Here is an 18,541-nt window from a genome sequence, read left to right as displayed (position 1 = left end):
ACGCTGAGGGTTTTTGCTTTTCTGGATGCCCCGCTTGTAAAGCATCTAGGGCATAATTTGTTGTTTCTGTCTTCCCTGGTTTTATGCAGCTGTAGGTGTGCTGAATCAGCAGCATAGACCCACCATAAGTAGAAGGTACAATAGCAAATCAGTACAAAAAATGTTAACTGGGGAGACTTTTGGCCTGTATCTGTATTGTAAATAAAAAGGAGGCCAAGCACCAATTCCTGGCCCGAAATGGGAGTGATAGCTGTTGACACATCCAGAGAGGTTCAGGTGAGACCCATTTATAGCCCATATGTCCAGGATGGAGTTCGCTGGACCAGGGCAGGAGCAAAGAACCAAGCGGTGCTGGTGGCTGAGGCTTTAGTGCTCAGTGCAAGTGAGGGGAAGCCTTTGCCTCAAGCCGACGTCATGCATTTAGTGAGATGGGAATACCGTTTTTTGACTGCTACTGTCACACTGGAAAATACTTCTTTGTTTTGTTTCTTTGGATAGTTGAGGTTTCTTGGTACCTCATCGCATTATGTGGGTTAAAGAGTACTGAGAGGAGCACGGAGTAGTTCTCCTACTGTATTGGGCTATTTTACATATCTCACTTGAGTGCAATAGAGAGCACCTTAATTAGGCATCTAAAGTTTGATGGTCTGAAAATATTCTATAGAGAGTGGTTTGCATATATTCATCTAATTGAAATGTGCTGGATATTTTAAGAGCCTGCAAGACTGCTTATGCAGTTTACATAGATGATTAGACTTTTCTTCCTTTAGCATCAAAAAGAAACTTCATAATACCGTCTTTCAGTGCCTACAGAAGTCCACAGCGGAGCAGAAAATGGTCAGAACTGAGTGATGAGAAAAAGTTGTTAAACTCCTGATTGTATTTCTCTGAAATCTGTTCCAGAATCCGGCATACATGTAGAGCAAAGGCTTTCAGTCTCCAAGCTTATGTGAAGTTCTGGTATACATTTTAGTGGTATCCTACATCAGTGAAAATATTACTCACTATAACTACTATCATACAAGTAGAGACTCAAAATCATATCCATCAAATCTTTTTATTTTTTACATGCAGTTTGAAGTGATTTTCAAAAATGTGTGAAAATCCTTTCAGCTTTTGAAACTTTAAAATCACTTTTGAAATGATTCTTGCAAATCTGAATCCTTGGTGTTCACACAAATTCATAAGCTTCTACAAAGATATATTTTGGAAATTATGATTTAGTCCCTGTACACTAGTGGTGATTGTGGCCTTAATTTAGGAACCCATCCATATTTCAGCTGGCACTTGGTTGTCGTATCATTGCAACTACAGTCTGCTTAAATGCTGTTCAGAATAGAGATGGATTTAATTAGGTGTTTAAATACTTTTTCTGAGTTGAAGCCTGATAGAGCTCATTGCTAAAACCAGATTCTATTATTTGCTTATAATAAAGTGTGAGAGCTGAGGTCTGTCTCAAGTGCTTATTGATGGCACTTGTGTGAGCGAGGGCTTGCTGGATCGTGTCTCAGAGCACTGGCACCTGGTTCGGTTCAGCGATGCAGCATTGCCTTTGTGGTAGATTTTTTTGTGAAATAAAACTATTAACAGAGTATCAAAGAAAACAGTAGCCAAATGCACTGTATGAATGGCACATGGCAGAGTTAATTCTGTGGAAAAGCACTTGATTATTGGAATTTTGAGTGCTTAATTTCTGCTTCAGAATATTAGTTTGTGTACTTAATTTCCTGATCAGTTTTTTTATAGGCATGAGAGGGAAATGCTAGTACTGAATCATTTGAAACATATCATTAATATGCTTTGAAGTAGCGTTAGAATACGGTGCTAGGGAAGGGATCGATATTGTTAAGTCTGTGCAACCAAATCACGATAGTAGCATGTCCTTGATTAAAGAAGCAATGTTAATTATGTATGGTGCTATTGATGACCAAGTTCTGCCTGAAGGAAAACACTGACTTTTTCCATTTGTACTGCTAAAAGTACTAAACCTCTTTTACGATGTGTTTGTTGGTTTAATGTTTGCTTTCAAGGGAAGACAACATCTAGCTTTTCCAATTTTCCCATATTTGTTATTTTTAATGCCAGAATGGAACTAGAGAAAACACAGAAGTATGCTGCTATATTTTAACTGGCGTATGTCAAAAATCTCAGAACTGGTCTTACTCATATTGTCGATACTTGATAGAATTTCTTTTTGACCTAAGACCAAAGCCTAACTAATGTAACCCAGAAGGGATTTGCTTGAGAAAAATGATTGGTTACAAAGAAGGATGAATTAATATGGAATCTGCATCTCTTCTTTAAGCATTATCCACATGCGATACTGCTTGTCTGTTAGGCCCCTCTCCTATGGCTTGTTTAAATTGAGGATAAAAGCCTGCTACTCTTTCTCAGCTGATAAGAGTTAATTCTTTTGCTGTTTAGGCAGAAGACACTGTTTTGGTACTGGATCTTCATGTCAGGTGATATTATTCAGGCACTTATGACATGTGTTGCCTTGTAGTTCTGGCATTTGAAAATGAAAACGTGAGAAGTAATTGATTTATGAGGTTAAGGACTTAAATATGTTTATATTCCAAGAGCATGTGACTCATACTATGAAATAATAAGTTGCAAGATGTCATTGTTAAAGACAGTCTATTTAAGAAAGAAAATACCTTCTTGGGAAGGTATTTGAAGCTGAGAAATAGATATGATTTCAGTGCATGTAATACTCAAACATTTCAATAGAAATAATTATCTTTTTGTCCCTCCTTAATTCCTATCCCACTCTCTTCTATTTCTTTTTCTAAACTTGCCACATACAAGGGACAGAGTTCCTGCTGCCACCTTTCTTTGTTTCCCTCCAGGCTCACCTAAAAACTAGAATATTAAAGTGTAAAAAGAAAGAGGAAACCAAAAAGGAGTGGGGAAAAAGCATGAGGCTAAAATGTGTAATGTTAACTTCTTAAACTTGTGTTTAGCTCTTTTAAGTAGGTATTCTAATTTTCAGGAAGAAAACTGAATCCCATGAAGCTTGTAAAGTAATCTTGTAGAAGATTTGTCTGATAATGACAAAATCTGGTTTTAAAGCAATCATGAGGAGTAAATTAATGTTGTCTATATTTCATTTTGTCTTTTAGGCAGATACACAGATTGACAGAGAACATCAAAACTTTTATGAAGCATCATTAGAATATGTTTTTAAAATTCAAGAAGTACAAGAGAAAAAGAAATTTGAATTTGTAGAACCTGTAAGTTTTATGTTTTATTTTCTTCAGAATGCAAGCATTTCAAGCTGAAAATTGAATTTAAAGTATATAATTTTTGCTCCCTTTTTAAATTGTGATTGCAGGTTGTTTGTATATAGACAGCCGTTAAGATCTTGGCTTGGGCACTTTCCATGTTTATTAAAGGATTATGTAAGAGTATCATATCTACTGTGAAGTGAAATGCCTGATGACTTGGAGTGTGCATAACATTTTAATGGGACAACATGTAATGTTGTGTCTGTGCAACACGTAATGGATGTTTCCTAATGCCGTGGTTTCGTGGCTGAAATTTTGAGCCAGTTTTTGGATTTAAAGATTCCATGTAAGCGGTGTACACTTATGTTTTTCTGACTCATACACGAAATAAAGTGAAAAAGCAGTTTTTCTATAGGATAGGTAAGTTTATTTTTTGTTGGTGGAGTCATTTGTCTGTAGTTTACTACATAAAAGAAAGCATACCTTGACACGCCACAAAAGAGGAAGATAGAAGCTGTGTTTCAAAGTCCATATTTAGATCTGGGATTTTGTCCTGGACTGTACTTCCTCCCCCTACCCCCAACTATCTTCTGGGTCAGTCAGTACCAAAAGCTGTTTCAATGTGATGTGCTAGCATATTTCTGTGGCATATTAGTAGTATTACTACTGTTCATGTCATACAGGACTAGCTTGCCACTTGCCTTATTTAGTTAGTACCTGTAGCCCTTGACAGAGAACTTCCAATGTCATCTGTCCCTTCCCATTAAGCACACTGAGCATTGCAGAGCATCAGTTGTGAAAAAGGAACATGACAAGTATAACTTTTTCTCTCTCTCCACACCATCTTCCAGCTTCCTTGTAACTAACTGAAGCAGCACTCTTGACTGTGAAACAGGTTGAATTACGTCTCTAACACCCAATGTCACCCAGCAGAGCTTCTCAGATGCCTCCTTTCCATGAGATGAGAATGTATTGTATAGGGAATGTTTGACATTGATGCAAACTAATGAACCTGGATTCAGCAAGCCGTACTTACAGAAATCCTATCTTTATGGCATACAGCTGCCAAATCTTAGAGAGTAAAACTTTGCTTGGATTCCTAAATAAGAACATTTTTCTACCTGTCACAGATTAATCCAGAGTGTCTCTCTCCGTCTACTTCTGCAAAACTCTCACATCCTGGAAAAAATCTAGCAATTTTGACCTAGCTCTGACCCTGCTATAGGAGACTTTATGCTCCTTTAAAGTAATAGAAACTATCTGTATTGAGAAGACTTTGTACATCGGGAAATATTATTGTGCAATTGCATATAGTTAAAATAGGGCATCTTTCATCCTATGTATTAGACAGAGAGGAAAAATAAATTTGATTTTACATATTTTAGCTGGAGATACTGAGCTTTATCCTTTTGACCAGGAGCTGTCCCCGCATTATGTCAGCCATCAGCAGCTATGAATTACCAAAATGAAACACCAATTTGTCAATTCATCAGTTCTGATACTGAGCAAGCAAGCAGGGGAGGTTACCGGTAAACTCAGTCTGGTGGACCTGGGTATTTTTGTCACCAGGTGTACACATCCAGTAGGTAAAATTTACTTTTGAGTGGATCAGTTGCCACCCTCTGTCAGATCAGTAGGCATTTTAGCCCACTATGCTGTTTGTTGCACACAGGTCATTACTTGATGTTCCAGAGGAAGGTATGGGAAATACTCTGGCAACTGAGTAACGATAGCCCTTGCAGGCAATGTCTTTTGGGTGCCAGGTGTGCATTTTTTATAATCTATCTGAATATAAATGGATCTTAAATTGTAACATCAGTTATAAAATTTTGAACCTTCAAAATTCTTAATTTCTTGTTTCTAGTTCGTTGCATACAACATGCTGGAATAAAAGCATTTACTAAAACCCATAAGGCAAAGTATACCAAGTAAATTGTAATGCACATCAGCAATACCATGAGACAAAGAAAAAAGTCTTCAAAATAGGGTTTCTGAAAATGCATAGTTTATGTAAGTGATGTTGGAAGTATGAGCATGTGCTCCTAGATGCAAGTAGGTAAAGACAAAGCCTAACACTTCAAAATCACATAAGTAAAGAATTGCCATATTATTAATTTTCTTCTGTGTGCTCTATGGATGTTCAGACACTAGAAGATGCACTGTGGTGTGTCTGTAGAGACATTCCTCCTCAGGAACTCTGCTGGTTGTGGGGCATTCTAGTGCTGGTGCTGCCTATGTCTCTGATTTATGAGCTCAGTGTTACGTCTCCATATAATTCTCAGTCTGATGTGTTGCTAATAGACGCTTTGAAGGAGAGTTTAACAAAATCAAAGAAAGGCTGTTAGTGCAGTGAAGGAAGAAATTGTCATGCCTATGTGGAAGAAGGATAAGTTCATGACATAGGAATAGAACTTGAAAAGCAAATGGTCTGCTGGAGCACCTTCTAAGATCTTCAGTTTGTCTACGCCAAAAAAATAAGGAAGGTCTGGGAACCAGAGTGGGAGAAGTAGCCTATCAAAAATTGCCAGCTGGTTGCACCTAGGGCAGTAAGACAGTGGAAGTTGGTAAAAGTGGAGTATGTTCCTTCCTGCAGGAGAGTGGGGAGAGATTTTAAGGTACAAAATGCTAATGACTTATACTCTGAGTAGAGGATTATAACATTTAGAGTAGACTTTTGCAGCTACTCCTCAGGCCCTGGCTTTCTCTGCTGTCTTCTGCATCTTGTTTCAAGGAGCTGCTAACATGTACCAGTGTGAGTAACTGACAGCTGCCTGTTTGTGATCCTCCTAGATCTTGATTTTTTCCAAGGGAAAAAAACCAAAACAAAATAAAGCTTTTTATACAGATCGTGAATTTAAACTTTTTCTCAAGGATAAATTAGTGTTAAAATTTACTTTACAGCAAGTTAAGCAATAAAGCAAAGTAAGTGACTATAATCTCTCATCCTAGCTTTGCCCTTGTGGACCCAGAGAAGCTCGTCCAAACCAACGCAGCTTTCTGAGGATGTTACGCTTGTTAAGAGAAATACAAATGCCTTCCTAGAGCTCCTCTTTGTCCCTTGGCCTGTAGAAATCAGGGCACAGAGTTCATAAGCAGTAAACTATCTGAAATGTGAGGGGTGGTCCATTAAATGTTACAAAAGCCCAGAAGTGTTTATTTAAAGAAAAAAACCCCAACCAACAAACCCTGCCTGTAATTACATGCAGTTCCATGAGACTACACTGTGAACGTTAAACTCAATTTCCCCTGTCTTGGATTTTCTACATTATTGACTACATTCACTTTAATCTGATGAATAAGTGCTATCTCCTTATAAATAAAATGAAACCAGAGAGACAGGGACTTCTGGCTGATGTGCTGCGGGCCAAAGGTTAAATTCCTCCCCTATCCGAAACCTAACTACAGTCTTCTTCCTGTGAGAATGAAATGACCAGGCAGTCTTGAGGTCACCAGCTCCACATAAAAATAAATAAAGTCTCAAGAAATAGTTGGATTTTGTTTCAGGTTCTGTGTTGAAATCCTCGCGGCGCTGGGGTGGTGAGTAGCATTGTATTACGGAGTTCAGACCTCGCTTTTTATTAATGTGACTGATTAGATACTCAGATTGAGGTGACTCTTAGACACTTGTTGAAATGAAAAGTTGTTGATATGAACACATCAGGCATTTTATGTGATGTTTGGTGAAACAAATCACCTCATTACATGTCAAGACCATCCCAAAGTACATTCTGAACATCTTTTTTGAAAGAAAAAAGGGCTGTTTTTCTTTTTTGTTGTTATTAAAATATCTTTATTAATATATATCGGTTTTATTTTATTTTATTATTATTAAAATCTCTTCATCGTGTTATTACAAATCTCTTTAAAATTACGATCCTGCCTTTAGCAGCAGTGCCACTTGTAACAACCAGCAACGAGAAAACCCCACTGTGAGCATAAGCCTAGGGCAAAAGTCCTTGGCTTTTAGATCTCCTCCATGCAATGCTACGGCTATACCTGTCCTGATGGAGGTGATTATGAAGAAGCCTTAAGAGCACAGGCCCACCGGGTACAGGGCGTTGTCTGATCCCTGTTCTTCCACCACTACTGACACGTACATAGAAGCAAATACCATCCTCGGTGTCGTTTCAACACAGAACTTGAATAAGCTGGTCTAGGACTTGCATAAGATAAGCGTATTTTTACTTTTCTTTTATTCCTGTTTTTCTAAGTGCTCAGAGAGTATTTGATCAAGAGAACCTCAAGGCCAGATCCTCTGCAATGCACAACTGCCAGAATACCTGAGGAGTATTTCAAATAGAATGCATTCAGATTTTTCTCAGGGTTTTTTTCTCCTATTTTTTTGCTTTCTGATAAATTCAACTTTGCTGCCATCTTGTGTTAAATATTTTTCTCCTCAGTATTTCTCCGTGTACTCTGTAAACGCATTTTGTATGGTGAAAAATGGTTTTCTTCAAGTATTGAAGCCGAAATTTAAACAGTTTAGAGTACATTCTCCTGAAATGCCCTTTAAACTGATCTTTAAAATGTAGGCGTTAGCTGAGATACTGAAACTTTCTCCCACTAGTTCTTTTATTGTAATTTTGGTGTGCTCTAATGTTTTGTTCTGGTTGCAGTTTTGCTGAGTGCTCATATTGCTCCTGCAGTGCTTCTTTAGGTGAAAGGGGTGAGTTTAGTAGCAGGCTCCTACTTACAGGTTAGATTAATCCACGTCCTTTTGACTGAACCAAGTCAGAGTAAGCACAGGAGTAGTTACGCTGCTGTATCTGAAGGAGCTGTAGTTGGAGGTGCTGATGAGTAACTGGATCTAGACTGTGGGCACGGGCTTTGCCCAGATGGAGCCAGAGCAGAGCCTTAGTAATAATTTACGTACTTATTTTATACTTTATTCATAAAAAAGGAAGGTTAGTTTTCTTTCTTTTCTTTTATGTAATTCTTTATAGTATTACATTATAAACCTTGAATTATAGAACTCTTTCTATCCATTTACATAATTGGAGCTTTTTGAGATAAATTGTTGTATTTGGACCTTCCTCAGAACCACTTGAATAACCAGTAAGAGCCTTTCAGAGCCAGATCCTTAACTGAGATAATGTTTTCACCCGGACAGATGATCATGTAAAGCTGAGACAATTTACACAAGTTGTGGAGCCTTTCACTTGGCTGTGTTGCCTTCATTGTTTGTTTGGTGGTGGGTTTCAGTTCAGGAATTCACACCCATTGTAGAGGCCCCCCAAAAAGTGGCATTATACCCAAGCCTCTTCTCAGTTCCTCAGGCTCCATGACCGACTCACTGGGCAGCCGTGGGCTTTCACCAGCTCTGCCTGAGGCCAGGGTTTCGTCTGATCCTGCAGTAAAAATCAAGGGTGAAGTCCTTCTCCCAGGCATGCCTTCACGCTTCTATTGGTGCCACCACTGATGGTCTATTAACCTTGAACTGCTTTAACTTACTAAAGCAGCAAAACAGCGGGCTTCCCGAGGCAGGGATGCTCACTGAAGGGCTCAGTGATGGCAGGGCTGGCACAAGGCTGTGCGGGACGCCTGACAAAGCTGCGTGGGGAAAGGGAGGAGGAATGGGAAGGGGAGAGCAAGACTCAGTCTGGTAGCAGCAAGTCATCATGGTAGCTCCTCTGCCCAGAGAGCTGCGTCCTTGATCTCTCATCTGTCAAGCTGTGGAAGTTTGCATATAAAAAGGGTGCGGAATGTCTTATGATGCTGGAATGGACGGGGGTCTAAAATTGCCAAATATTATTTTCGTTATTCCCCTGAAATATATGTGTTAAGTCAGTTCAGCAGTCTCTTAGTGAGCAATAGGAAAGAGGGAGGCAGAACAATTTAACTACATTTCTTCAAGTAGGGCTCAGTGTAAATGTAAAGAAAATATAAACACAGTAAAAGCAACATTTTTAAGCTGTTTCACTTACAATAATCTATGGTACTGGTAACACAAAGAAAAGTGCATTAAATATGAATGATAGCATTTCTGTTGCCTCAGTATAGGCTACTTCAGTAGTTGATGGAGAGAGATAAATGTTTCCATTGGATCATTCATCCCATCCTGAGAGAGAAATCTGAAAAAGGAAGAATTATGCTCTTGAATACCTGTGGTTTTTTACTGAGTTATAAGGCAGCCTAGACAGCCAGTTACTTAGTCTAGATGATTAACTTTTCAGTGGCTGTAATATACTAAGATAAATCTGTCCTGTCGTTACAGCTTTTGTTATTGTACATCCAAGTTAATATCTCTTTTTTTTCCGTTGTTTTCTTTACTTGGCTGTATGTAAGCTAAATTATATATACAAAGAAAACAGGCCGTAATAAAAAGTTAAATCTTGGTTATTTAATAGCAGGTAAGAAGACTTACAGCAATGTCAAAACATTTTTAAAATTTAGAACAGAATAAGTTAGAAGGCTTTTAAAACTAATAGGTGGTAGGAATGCATTAATTCAACAGCTAAAATAAGCATTCAGAAAATCTCGTTGCACTTTTTACTACTTAAACATTATTCTAAAGCAAACTTTAAAAAGAATTTTCAACTGGATATGTACGGACTTCAACTGTTCTGTTGGAGTCAGTCACAGACATACCAGATAGAGTTTGCAATTTTTTCAGAGCAGGAAGAAATAGTCTGGATTTCTTGTGTTGTATTAAGCTGTCCAAAACATACATCTCATTTATGGAAAATAGGTCATATCCCAAGCAATTACTATGAAAAAAAGTGAAAAAATATTTCGAAGAAAAAGTATTGAACTCAAAGTATGAACTTGGAAAATGCACACCATCAAAGACTCCAGCTGAATGGAGCTGGACAAAATGACTAGGACGGTGAATTAAGTCATTGTGGAAATGGCAACCTTGTGACGCAAAAGCCTGTTTAACACCTCTCTCTCTTAAGTTCTAACCATGGATTCCTTGCTCAGCAAAGCTTTGCTATTGCATGTAATGAAAGCTTACAGTGTTCCAGGACCTAAGACACAGAATGTTTTTTGCTGATGGTTTACTGTATTTTGCTGCTGAAAATGAATAGAAAATCAACTGTCCTTAGTTATTGCTTTCTAACAGAAAAAGTGTGTAGCAGTTGCTAAGAACTATCGTTTCACTGTCACAGACAATATCTATTCCTTATAAGTTAGTATATGTTCTGTTATATTTGTGTTGTATAGCATTAAAAAGATACAGTGCTTCTCAATTTTACCTTTTCAGCTCTTGGCCTTTCTTCAAGGATTATTTACATTTTACCATGAAGGATATGAACTGGCTCAGGAGTTTGCGCCATACAAGCAGCAGCTGCAGTTCAATTTGCAGAACGTAAGGATGATTTGTATTTACACCATTTTCTTTACTAATTTCATTTCAGGACATTAAAGCAGACTCATAGGACTTTATTGGAAATCTAAATCTTTCAATGTTTTAGTAAGCTAAAATCAAATTACTATATGAATAGGCAAAAGTTATTTTTGGTAAGGTTAATGTAATGAAGATTCCTGTCAACAAATAACTTTGGAAAAATTAATCTTCAGATAGTTAATTTGTGATTTCCAGGTTAAAAATTTGGGAGCGAGAACTAGAAAAGCAGGAGGGCGGTGAAGTTTTTATAAGAAAACACAGTAGTTCAGATAGGTTTAAACATGTGTAAATGCTTTCTTGACAGTAGGGCCTGTCTTCTGGAGTGTGTGTCCCAAAAATGCTCCAACTGGCATAGAATGATGCAGTTTGTTTCTTTAAGATCACAGATTGCCACAAAAAGCTCGTCCTGCTGTACACTAGCGTCCCACTGTATATAAAGCACATCTGGGTAGCCATTCTGTGGCTGTACTCTGGATTTACTGTGTCTGCGTTGGAGAACAGGTGGGGCCTTCCTCCATGGTGAGAAGCTCTCACGAGTGTTAAGTTCCACCAGAAGAAAGGGTCTGTTACTGATGTAGAGAGTTACTCTCATCCAAGCAGGTGTATTTTTTTGCTTTATATTGGTCTGAATTTGGTAGTAAGAGCCATACAAGATTAACTGTGCCCAAAAATTCCATAGCTTTCAGAAGTAACAAAAATGCATTTAATCAACATGCTTTTCTACTTAGCATAACTGCTGTATACAAGACTATATTTATTTTACTGTGTAACTCAGATTTTACACTTCCAGGGACATACAAGTAAGTAGATACAAAACATCTTTAAACCTGATTTGCATTAGAACCACAATCATTTGTTTTTAAAGCGAAAAGTGAAGTTCAACATGTTAATATTGGGCCAGCCCTAAATGTTTCATGACAAGTAACTTCAAAGTACATAACAAATTAAAAGAGCGTGAAGGAATTCTCTCATTTAATTCAAATGCTTTATTTTTTTTTTTTGGCATGACTCTATTTCTTTTCCATTGCATTCTTTCAAGAAAAGATACTCACCAAACAGAAATTTTTGTAGCTCCGCTAGAGTAAAAGAAGCTGCGACAGTTTAGAAGATCTGACATCAGGTTTTGTGGATAATGCCTTGACCACTGAACTTAGGGAATATGAAACAAGTCTGGGAATACAAAAGCACCTTATTGTGCCCAACTCCTATTCCCTGTGGTTACTGAAAAATAAACCACTGACTTTTTCTCTGGAGCATCTTGCTATTAGAGAGGCATACGTTGGCTCAGAGTTGGAAGACAGCATTAGCTTAGCACTGTTAATGTAGATCCACGTTCTTGGGAGTACTGCACTCTTCCAGGTTTTACTGCAATTAAACACGTGCAGCACACCTCCATAGCCCCCTCCCCTATTATGTCTGTTGTTCATATGTGGGTATAGATCCCATTTAAAACTCTGCTTGAGGGAATAAGGCAAAACCTCCTAGATGATTAACCTTTTCCTTTTGGATTGAAATGCAAATGTTCTCTGTCTGTAGAGCATCTCAGCACCTTCACCTTTCAAATTATGTATTTGCTACTTTTGGTTTGCTAAGACTCTTTCAGATAAAGGCACAAGGGGTCAGTGTTGTTGCACAGCACAGTTTCAGTGAAAGAGAGGAAAATGTGCTTCAGTCCAGAGATTTATTTACTTTAATATGGCAAGTTCTGAGGAGCGTGAGCCCACAGAACAGACCAAAATTGGCATTGTAAGTCAGAATATGTTAGTAACTTCTATACGCATATCTATAGAAATAGACTTATTAAAGGATTTTTTCAATTTTAATGGTAATTAAGAAATAGTTCATCTGAAAAGTTCAGAGAAGAATCTTACCTTCCTCTCTAATAATAATGCTTGTCTTCAAGAAGAAGATTCAACATGTGTATTATTATACTGCTCTGCAATTCCATGAGTGGCCCACAAAAAGGGGAAAGTGTTCACCAGTGTATAAAGTTCTGAGAGTATCTTTCTGACTATGGTCCATAAGATGACTTTGCAGAAACATTACAAAAAAATCTTTATTCTTTTCCATTACCTGTAGGAACAAAGTGTTCTACATCTGGTATATTATTAGCAACCTCTCAAACCTCTGGCACCTCATAATAATTCTCCTCTACTATACCGTGCTAGGTGTGTGGAGGGAAACCCTGGCCTCACTGAGTTCAATAGGAAAAAACATCCATTTACATGCATATAGATATTAGTAAAAATTAATAACCCACCTTTGTAGCTAATTGCTTGGCAAGATGCCTGGTTACACACATGATATTTAGGACAGACACAGTACTTCCATGCTTTTGGCACAGTTCTGCCACTTGTGACCTGTTTCTTACCTAGCATATTTATGTTATGCTTAACTGTGGTGTTTGCATAGTCCTATTAAAAAATGTTCGTGACTGCCAGTAACCTGACTGTTTGGATTATCAGCAGCTGTGGTATTACTGCAGATATGGATACATAGTACGTTTGCCTCTTCCATGTGTGGAGAGACCGCAGCTGTCTAGAGACATTAGCCTGGCGTTAACCCAAACTAGTATTTTCTGGATTGTACTTCAAGTGGTTCAATGGGACTTACTGCTTCAGATTTGGGGCTATGCTATCGGCAGCTTCTAGTTTAGCCTGGCTTCTGTCTGTGTATCCCACCGTACACAGAGAGAAAGCCTGCATCGGTCTGCAAAATACTGTGTAAGCAAACCTAAAGATATGAAATGACCTTCTTTTCTAAGGTTAGTGACCTGCAGAAAGAGGAACGTTGCTATTCTCGACTATGAGTCCTCAAGCACTTGTGTGCTTAAGTTGAATTCCTCGTTACTGTGTTATTCCTAGGCTTCCAGAGCAATGAAGAGTATTACTCTGTATTGCTTTTTTTTTTTTTTTCCTTTTGTGTCTCTGGCAAATGCTTCTGTTGGTCTCTGATACAGTCTCCTTGGCATTATTAGTAATTATTTCTTAAATGTTGTTTTAGTACGTGCATGAGATAATGTGGGGGTTTTGTTTGTTTCCTTTTCCGGGTGTTAGACCCGGAATAACTTTGAAAGCACGAGGCAGGAAGTGGAGAGACTCATGCAAAGAATGAAATCGGCCAACCAGGATTACAGACCACCGAGTCAATGGACGATGGAAGGCTATCTCTATGTGCAGGAGAAACGTGAGTAAAACAGATGTACCTTTTAATTTGATTTGAAAGGCACAGCAACAAATGCAAGGGGGAGAAAATGTTTTAGTTAGCAGGACTACACAACAGCTCTGTGTTTGAATGTCTGCAGACTTCTGCTGTTGTTGCTTTCCAAATGACTGAGAGGTTCAAAAGAAAAAGAAGTGTTTGATTTGTCCAAAAGCACTCAGAGTAGCTACAGTCAGATGGAATTATGATCAAAACACTTGCAAACAACTCAACTCCCGCCCCCTGGGTCCTTGTGGGTAGCTCCCTGCTGTTGGCCACCCCAGTGGCTTACTGGTAGCAAGCTCTGCTCTGGCTGCCCGCCCTGCGCCTTGCTGCAGAAGCTGCAAGCTCCCAGCACTCTGCTTTGGCTCTGCCTGCCAAACTCTGCTCTCTTCTGTACTTTCTTTGCCTGAACACGGCCCATAGTTCACCCAGAAGAAGCAACTTCCACTGTGTACCACGGATCTTCACTGACCCAGCCACCTTAAAAGTAAATTAATATCCACAAAACAGAAAACAAAGGTGTAAGAAGAAAAGTCATCTAAATACATACAGTCTGTCAGCTTCAAAATAGCTGCAGACCTATACCTGTGTTTTATTCACTTCATGAGACATGAGAATGAAGTGATGAACTAAATGAAGGAATAGAACTAAAGTTGTCCTCAGTGTCTGAAACTACTTGGAAGAGCCTGGCAATACATCATGTTATGAATGAAAACAGAACCAGGAAATACATGAAAAGTCAAATGAGAGAATTCAAAACTATATGTCACCTGAAATATCAGCTGCCACTGTTTTACACTCTAACCACTATAGAAAACCAAGCCAAACTGGCTGTGTTAGGCAAAACCCTCAGTAAAGTAGTTTTCATTGCATGGGGTACCCAGATTTATATATTTATTTGTTTGTTTTTCTATTTGCTGTGGAATCAGCCTGACGCTAGAAAAGCGTATAGCAGTGTTTTGAGATAGTGTGTACATGCTTGTGCAAGTTTTACATTCATGCAAAAAGTATTAAATACAATTTTGCACCCGATTTCTCAATCTAAGAATAAATAGAAGGCATCTGGATACAGAATTCCTGTGTCAAACTTGACCCCACTTGACCTCAGTTTTGAGGATATCTTCTTCGTTGTTCCCCTTTTAGATGATAGCTGAAGAGAGTACATGGAGTTGTAGGTAATTGGTTTTCCAAATAACATAATGAAATTAATCTTCATCCCGTATGTGAGCTAAAAGAAAGAAACCTCAATGCTTATCATAGTTAACTTCAGCTGCTTTTACCCTCAGTAACACTGAAAGTTTTAAGAAGACCCTCTATGTTTTAATTGAGTAACAATGATAAAAGAAGCCTGTGTTAAGTGGAAATTACACTGAGCCCTGCTAATGGGGGAGGCAGAAAAAGAGAGAGGCACTGGGCACATGCTGTGCTTCATTAAATAGCGAGAGGCCAACTTGACATCCTCTTGCTGAAAAGAAATTTGTTCATTAGTTTATTTCAGAGTAACAGGGTCTGTAATCTCTGTGTCAGTGGGGAAGGTACTGGTTGTATGTTTCCTTGTCATGCACGTTTCCTTTCTTACAACCATCATCCCACAGGCTTGTGTCAAATTATGGGCAACTGGGTGAATTGTTTGCTATTCTTGAGAGTAAATCCTGTATATGTTTATTACTGGTATGCATGGTGGTAATGTATTGCTTTGAAAAAAAAAAAAAAAAAAAAGGCAGTAGGCCATAAATTGTTTTCATTTAGGTATTTAGGTGGATGGTCACGAGTAACACAAAGTTGCAATGTAGGTGTCTGGCTACAATTTTTTAATGAAAAAGAGGTGGCTTCTAAACACATCTAAAGCCACTTTGAGAGTGCTCATTCTTTTTATATGTGCTAAAACAGTTAATAAAATGCCATCAGAGAAAAAATTGATTTAGAATAATTATAGATTTTATTTTGCTAAGTTAAAATATAGGAACAGGACAGCTAATTTCTGAGGGTGGGTAACTAGTTGCCTTTTGAATTCATTAAATTACTTTCCTACAAAATGCAGGCAATGGGAGAATTTTCTCCAAGTCAGCATAACAGACCGTATAAATTTCCACATCAATGTTTCTGGATTGCCAGACATCCGACTTACATGACTGATGCAGTCTCTCATATATCCACCACCTTTGTGGAAGGCTACATTTAGAAGGCAAAGCCATTGTTTTTATACAAAACTACTAGGTTTGATTTTAACACCTCCCATTTTTATTTAACTGTTTACAGCTCTTTAAAAAAAACAAACACAAAACCCTTAAGACACTCTTTTATTTTTAACTCAGAGCTCTTTCATTTTAAAAAGAATTAAAAGGTCCAGATAGATTGTACTTTGAAAAAGTCAGTATCATATTTTTCCCATGAGTAACTCCCATTGAAATGACTTCAAAAATCACATGTGGGTTGAAAGTATCATCAAGTCCTTTCCTGTTCTGAATTTACACAGTAGTTACAATACTGCATTATATATATGTGTGTGTATTTTGCTTTGGCACCTACATTTGTGATGGCTCTGCAGAGAGGGGCCGTGTTTGAATGCCAGGCTCTGGAGCACAATGCTGTCCAAGAGAAAAGAAATGCTTTTCCTTCTTGGTACCTCCTCACACAGCCATTGTGTTTGGTGTCTGCAGTTGAGTACCCAGAAGCTGTGTCAATGCTAATAAAATAAACGGGGCTGTACTCTGTCATTGAGACAAGCTTGTGCAAAATATCCCACCCTCTGCTAAATTCCCTATCCTGAAAAATCAAGAAGCTTTGCCCAAGTTACCTATTGACTATGTGTTACCTAGTGACCGTGAATGCTGCCAGCACTGTTTATTAACCAGTGCAGTTATAGCCATAATGTTCTGGCCCAAGGGGGAGCAGTCAGACTGCAAAAACCTGAGTTATCCTGCCCTCTGCAGTATACCACCCCTCCAGATGCATCTGTAAGAATCCGTGCGCTTATCTTTGCTCTGTGCTACAGTAAACATCTATTTTTCCAGGAAATTGTGGGAGATCTTAGCTGTACTTCTAGGATGTGGAGAGAATTATGGAAACAGTAGGAGGATTTACGCCCTGTCCTCACAGCAAAGAACACATTATGAATACCAGTCGGATGTCTGGCAATCTAAGCTAGGTTAGCAGACAAGGTTTAAAATGCTATTGAGCTTAAGCTCAAGAGGGTTTTGTCTTTAGGTTCACTAAAGGTTCACAGCAATGCCTGAGCAAAGCACTGGGTAATCCAGGAGTGAAAATATCTTCTGCATCAGAGATTCTACACTTTGCAGTAGGATTAAGAAGTAGTGTGGAGTGACCTCTCCGGGATAAGGCTAAAAGTTAGGGGAGTTTTTGATTTTGCAGGCTACATGTGGATGCTGTTGTGTTTCATTTCTCTACTCTATCTAACTCTAACTAAAGGAGTGATAAAATGCTAAAATAACTATTTTTAATACTATCCCTCTTTAATCTAGGACCTCTTGGATTTACATGGGTAAAACACTACTGCACTTACGATAAAGGAACAAAAACATTTGCCATGAGTATAGCTGAAACAAAATCTGGTGGAAAAGTGGTGAGTTGTACATGCATGAATGCATACATGAACTGTATATTCCATCTTTTATATTAAGCATTCAGAAACTGTTAAAAGAAGAAAATGTGGTGAAGAAAGCATAAGGCTGTTTTCATACATGAAGCAGTGCATGTCTTATATAGCATAGATAAATATTTAAATAAAAATATTTTTTTTAAAACGTATATAAACCACATATGAAATAACTTCTCTAATGTGATGGTTCCAAATGCATAGGTAATCAATACCATTTGAACAGAATCGTAGAATGGATGAGGTTTGGAAGGGAGCACTGGAGATCATCTAGTTTAATCTCAATGCAGGGTTGACCAGAGCAGGTTAGTGAGGCCTGTGTCCAGTCAGGTTTTAGATGTCTCCAAGGCTGGAGACCCTGAAACTTCTGCGGGCAACCTGTTTCAGCATTTGACCACCATAAAAAAGCTTGTCCTTAAGTTCACATGGAATTACCCATATTTCAGTTTGTGCCCATTGCCTCTTGTCCTTTCACTGACACCGCTGAGAGGAATCTGACTCAGTCTTCTATACTCCTTCCCATCAGGTATTTATAGATAAATCACTGATATGATCCCCCTCTCCAGGCTGAGCAGTCCCAGCTCTCTCAGCCTCTCCTCCACAGATGCTCCAATTCTGTAATCATCTTGGTAGCCCTTATCTGGGCTTGTACATCACTGTCTCTGTTGTGTGGAAGAACCCAGCACTGGACATAGCACTCCAGATGTGTCTCACCAGTGCTGAACAGAGGGTGAGGATAACCTTCCTTGACCTGCTGGCAATGCTCTGCCTAATGCAGCCCAGGAGGCTGTTGGCCTTCTTTGCTGCAACTGGCTGACAGATAGAGCTCAGAGGGTTGTGGTTAGTGGTGCAGAGTCTAGTTGGAGGTCAGTAACGAGTGGTGTCCCTCAGGGGTCAGTACTGGGCCCAGTCCTGTTCAATATATTCATCAATGACCTGGATGAAGGGATAGAGTGTACCATCAGCAAGTTTGCTGATGACACAAAACTGGGAGGGGTGGCTGACATGCCAGAAGGCTGTGCTGCTTTACAGCGAGACCTGGACAGGCTGGAGAGTTGGGCAGAGAGAAACCTTATGAAATTCAACAAGGGTGTGTGTAGGGTACTGCATCTGGGGAGGAATAACCCCATGCATCAGTACAGGTTG

The 18,541-nt window shown here is 38.8% G+C and overlaps 1 protein-coding gene across 1 annotated transcript in view; it reads left to right on the top strand.

Moving 5' to 3' along the window:
• The window catches only part of ARHGAP42 (Rho GTPase activating protein 42), a 137,742-nt gene that overhangs the window by 83,223 nt on the left and 35,978 nt on the right, over nucleotides 1–18,541 (top strand). The window contains exons 7-10 of the mRNA XM_009889416.1: nucleotides 3,123–3,233; nucleotides 10,432–10,536; nucleotides 13,632–13,761; nucleotides 17,262–17,362. Of these exons, the coding sequence (XP_009887718.1) occupies nucleotides 3,123–3,233; nucleotides 10,432–10,536; nucleotides 13,632–13,761; nucleotides 17,262–17,362 (447 nt within the window). The remainder of the gene's footprint in view (nucleotides 1–3,122; nucleotides 3,234–10,431; nucleotides 10,537–13,631; nucleotides 13,762–17,261; nucleotides 17,363–18,541) is intronic.

The sequence above is a fragment of the Charadrius vociferus genome, unplaced genomic scaffold (genome assembly GCF_000708025.1).
Source record: "Charadrius vociferus isolate BGI_N301 unplaced genomic scaffold, ASM70802v2 scaffold87, whole genome shotgun sequence".
Taxonomy (NCBI): Eukaryota; Metazoa; Chordata; class Aves; order Charadriiformes; family Charadriidae; genus Charadrius; species Charadrius vociferus.
This window is presented reverse-complemented; position numbering and strand designations above follow the sequence as displayed.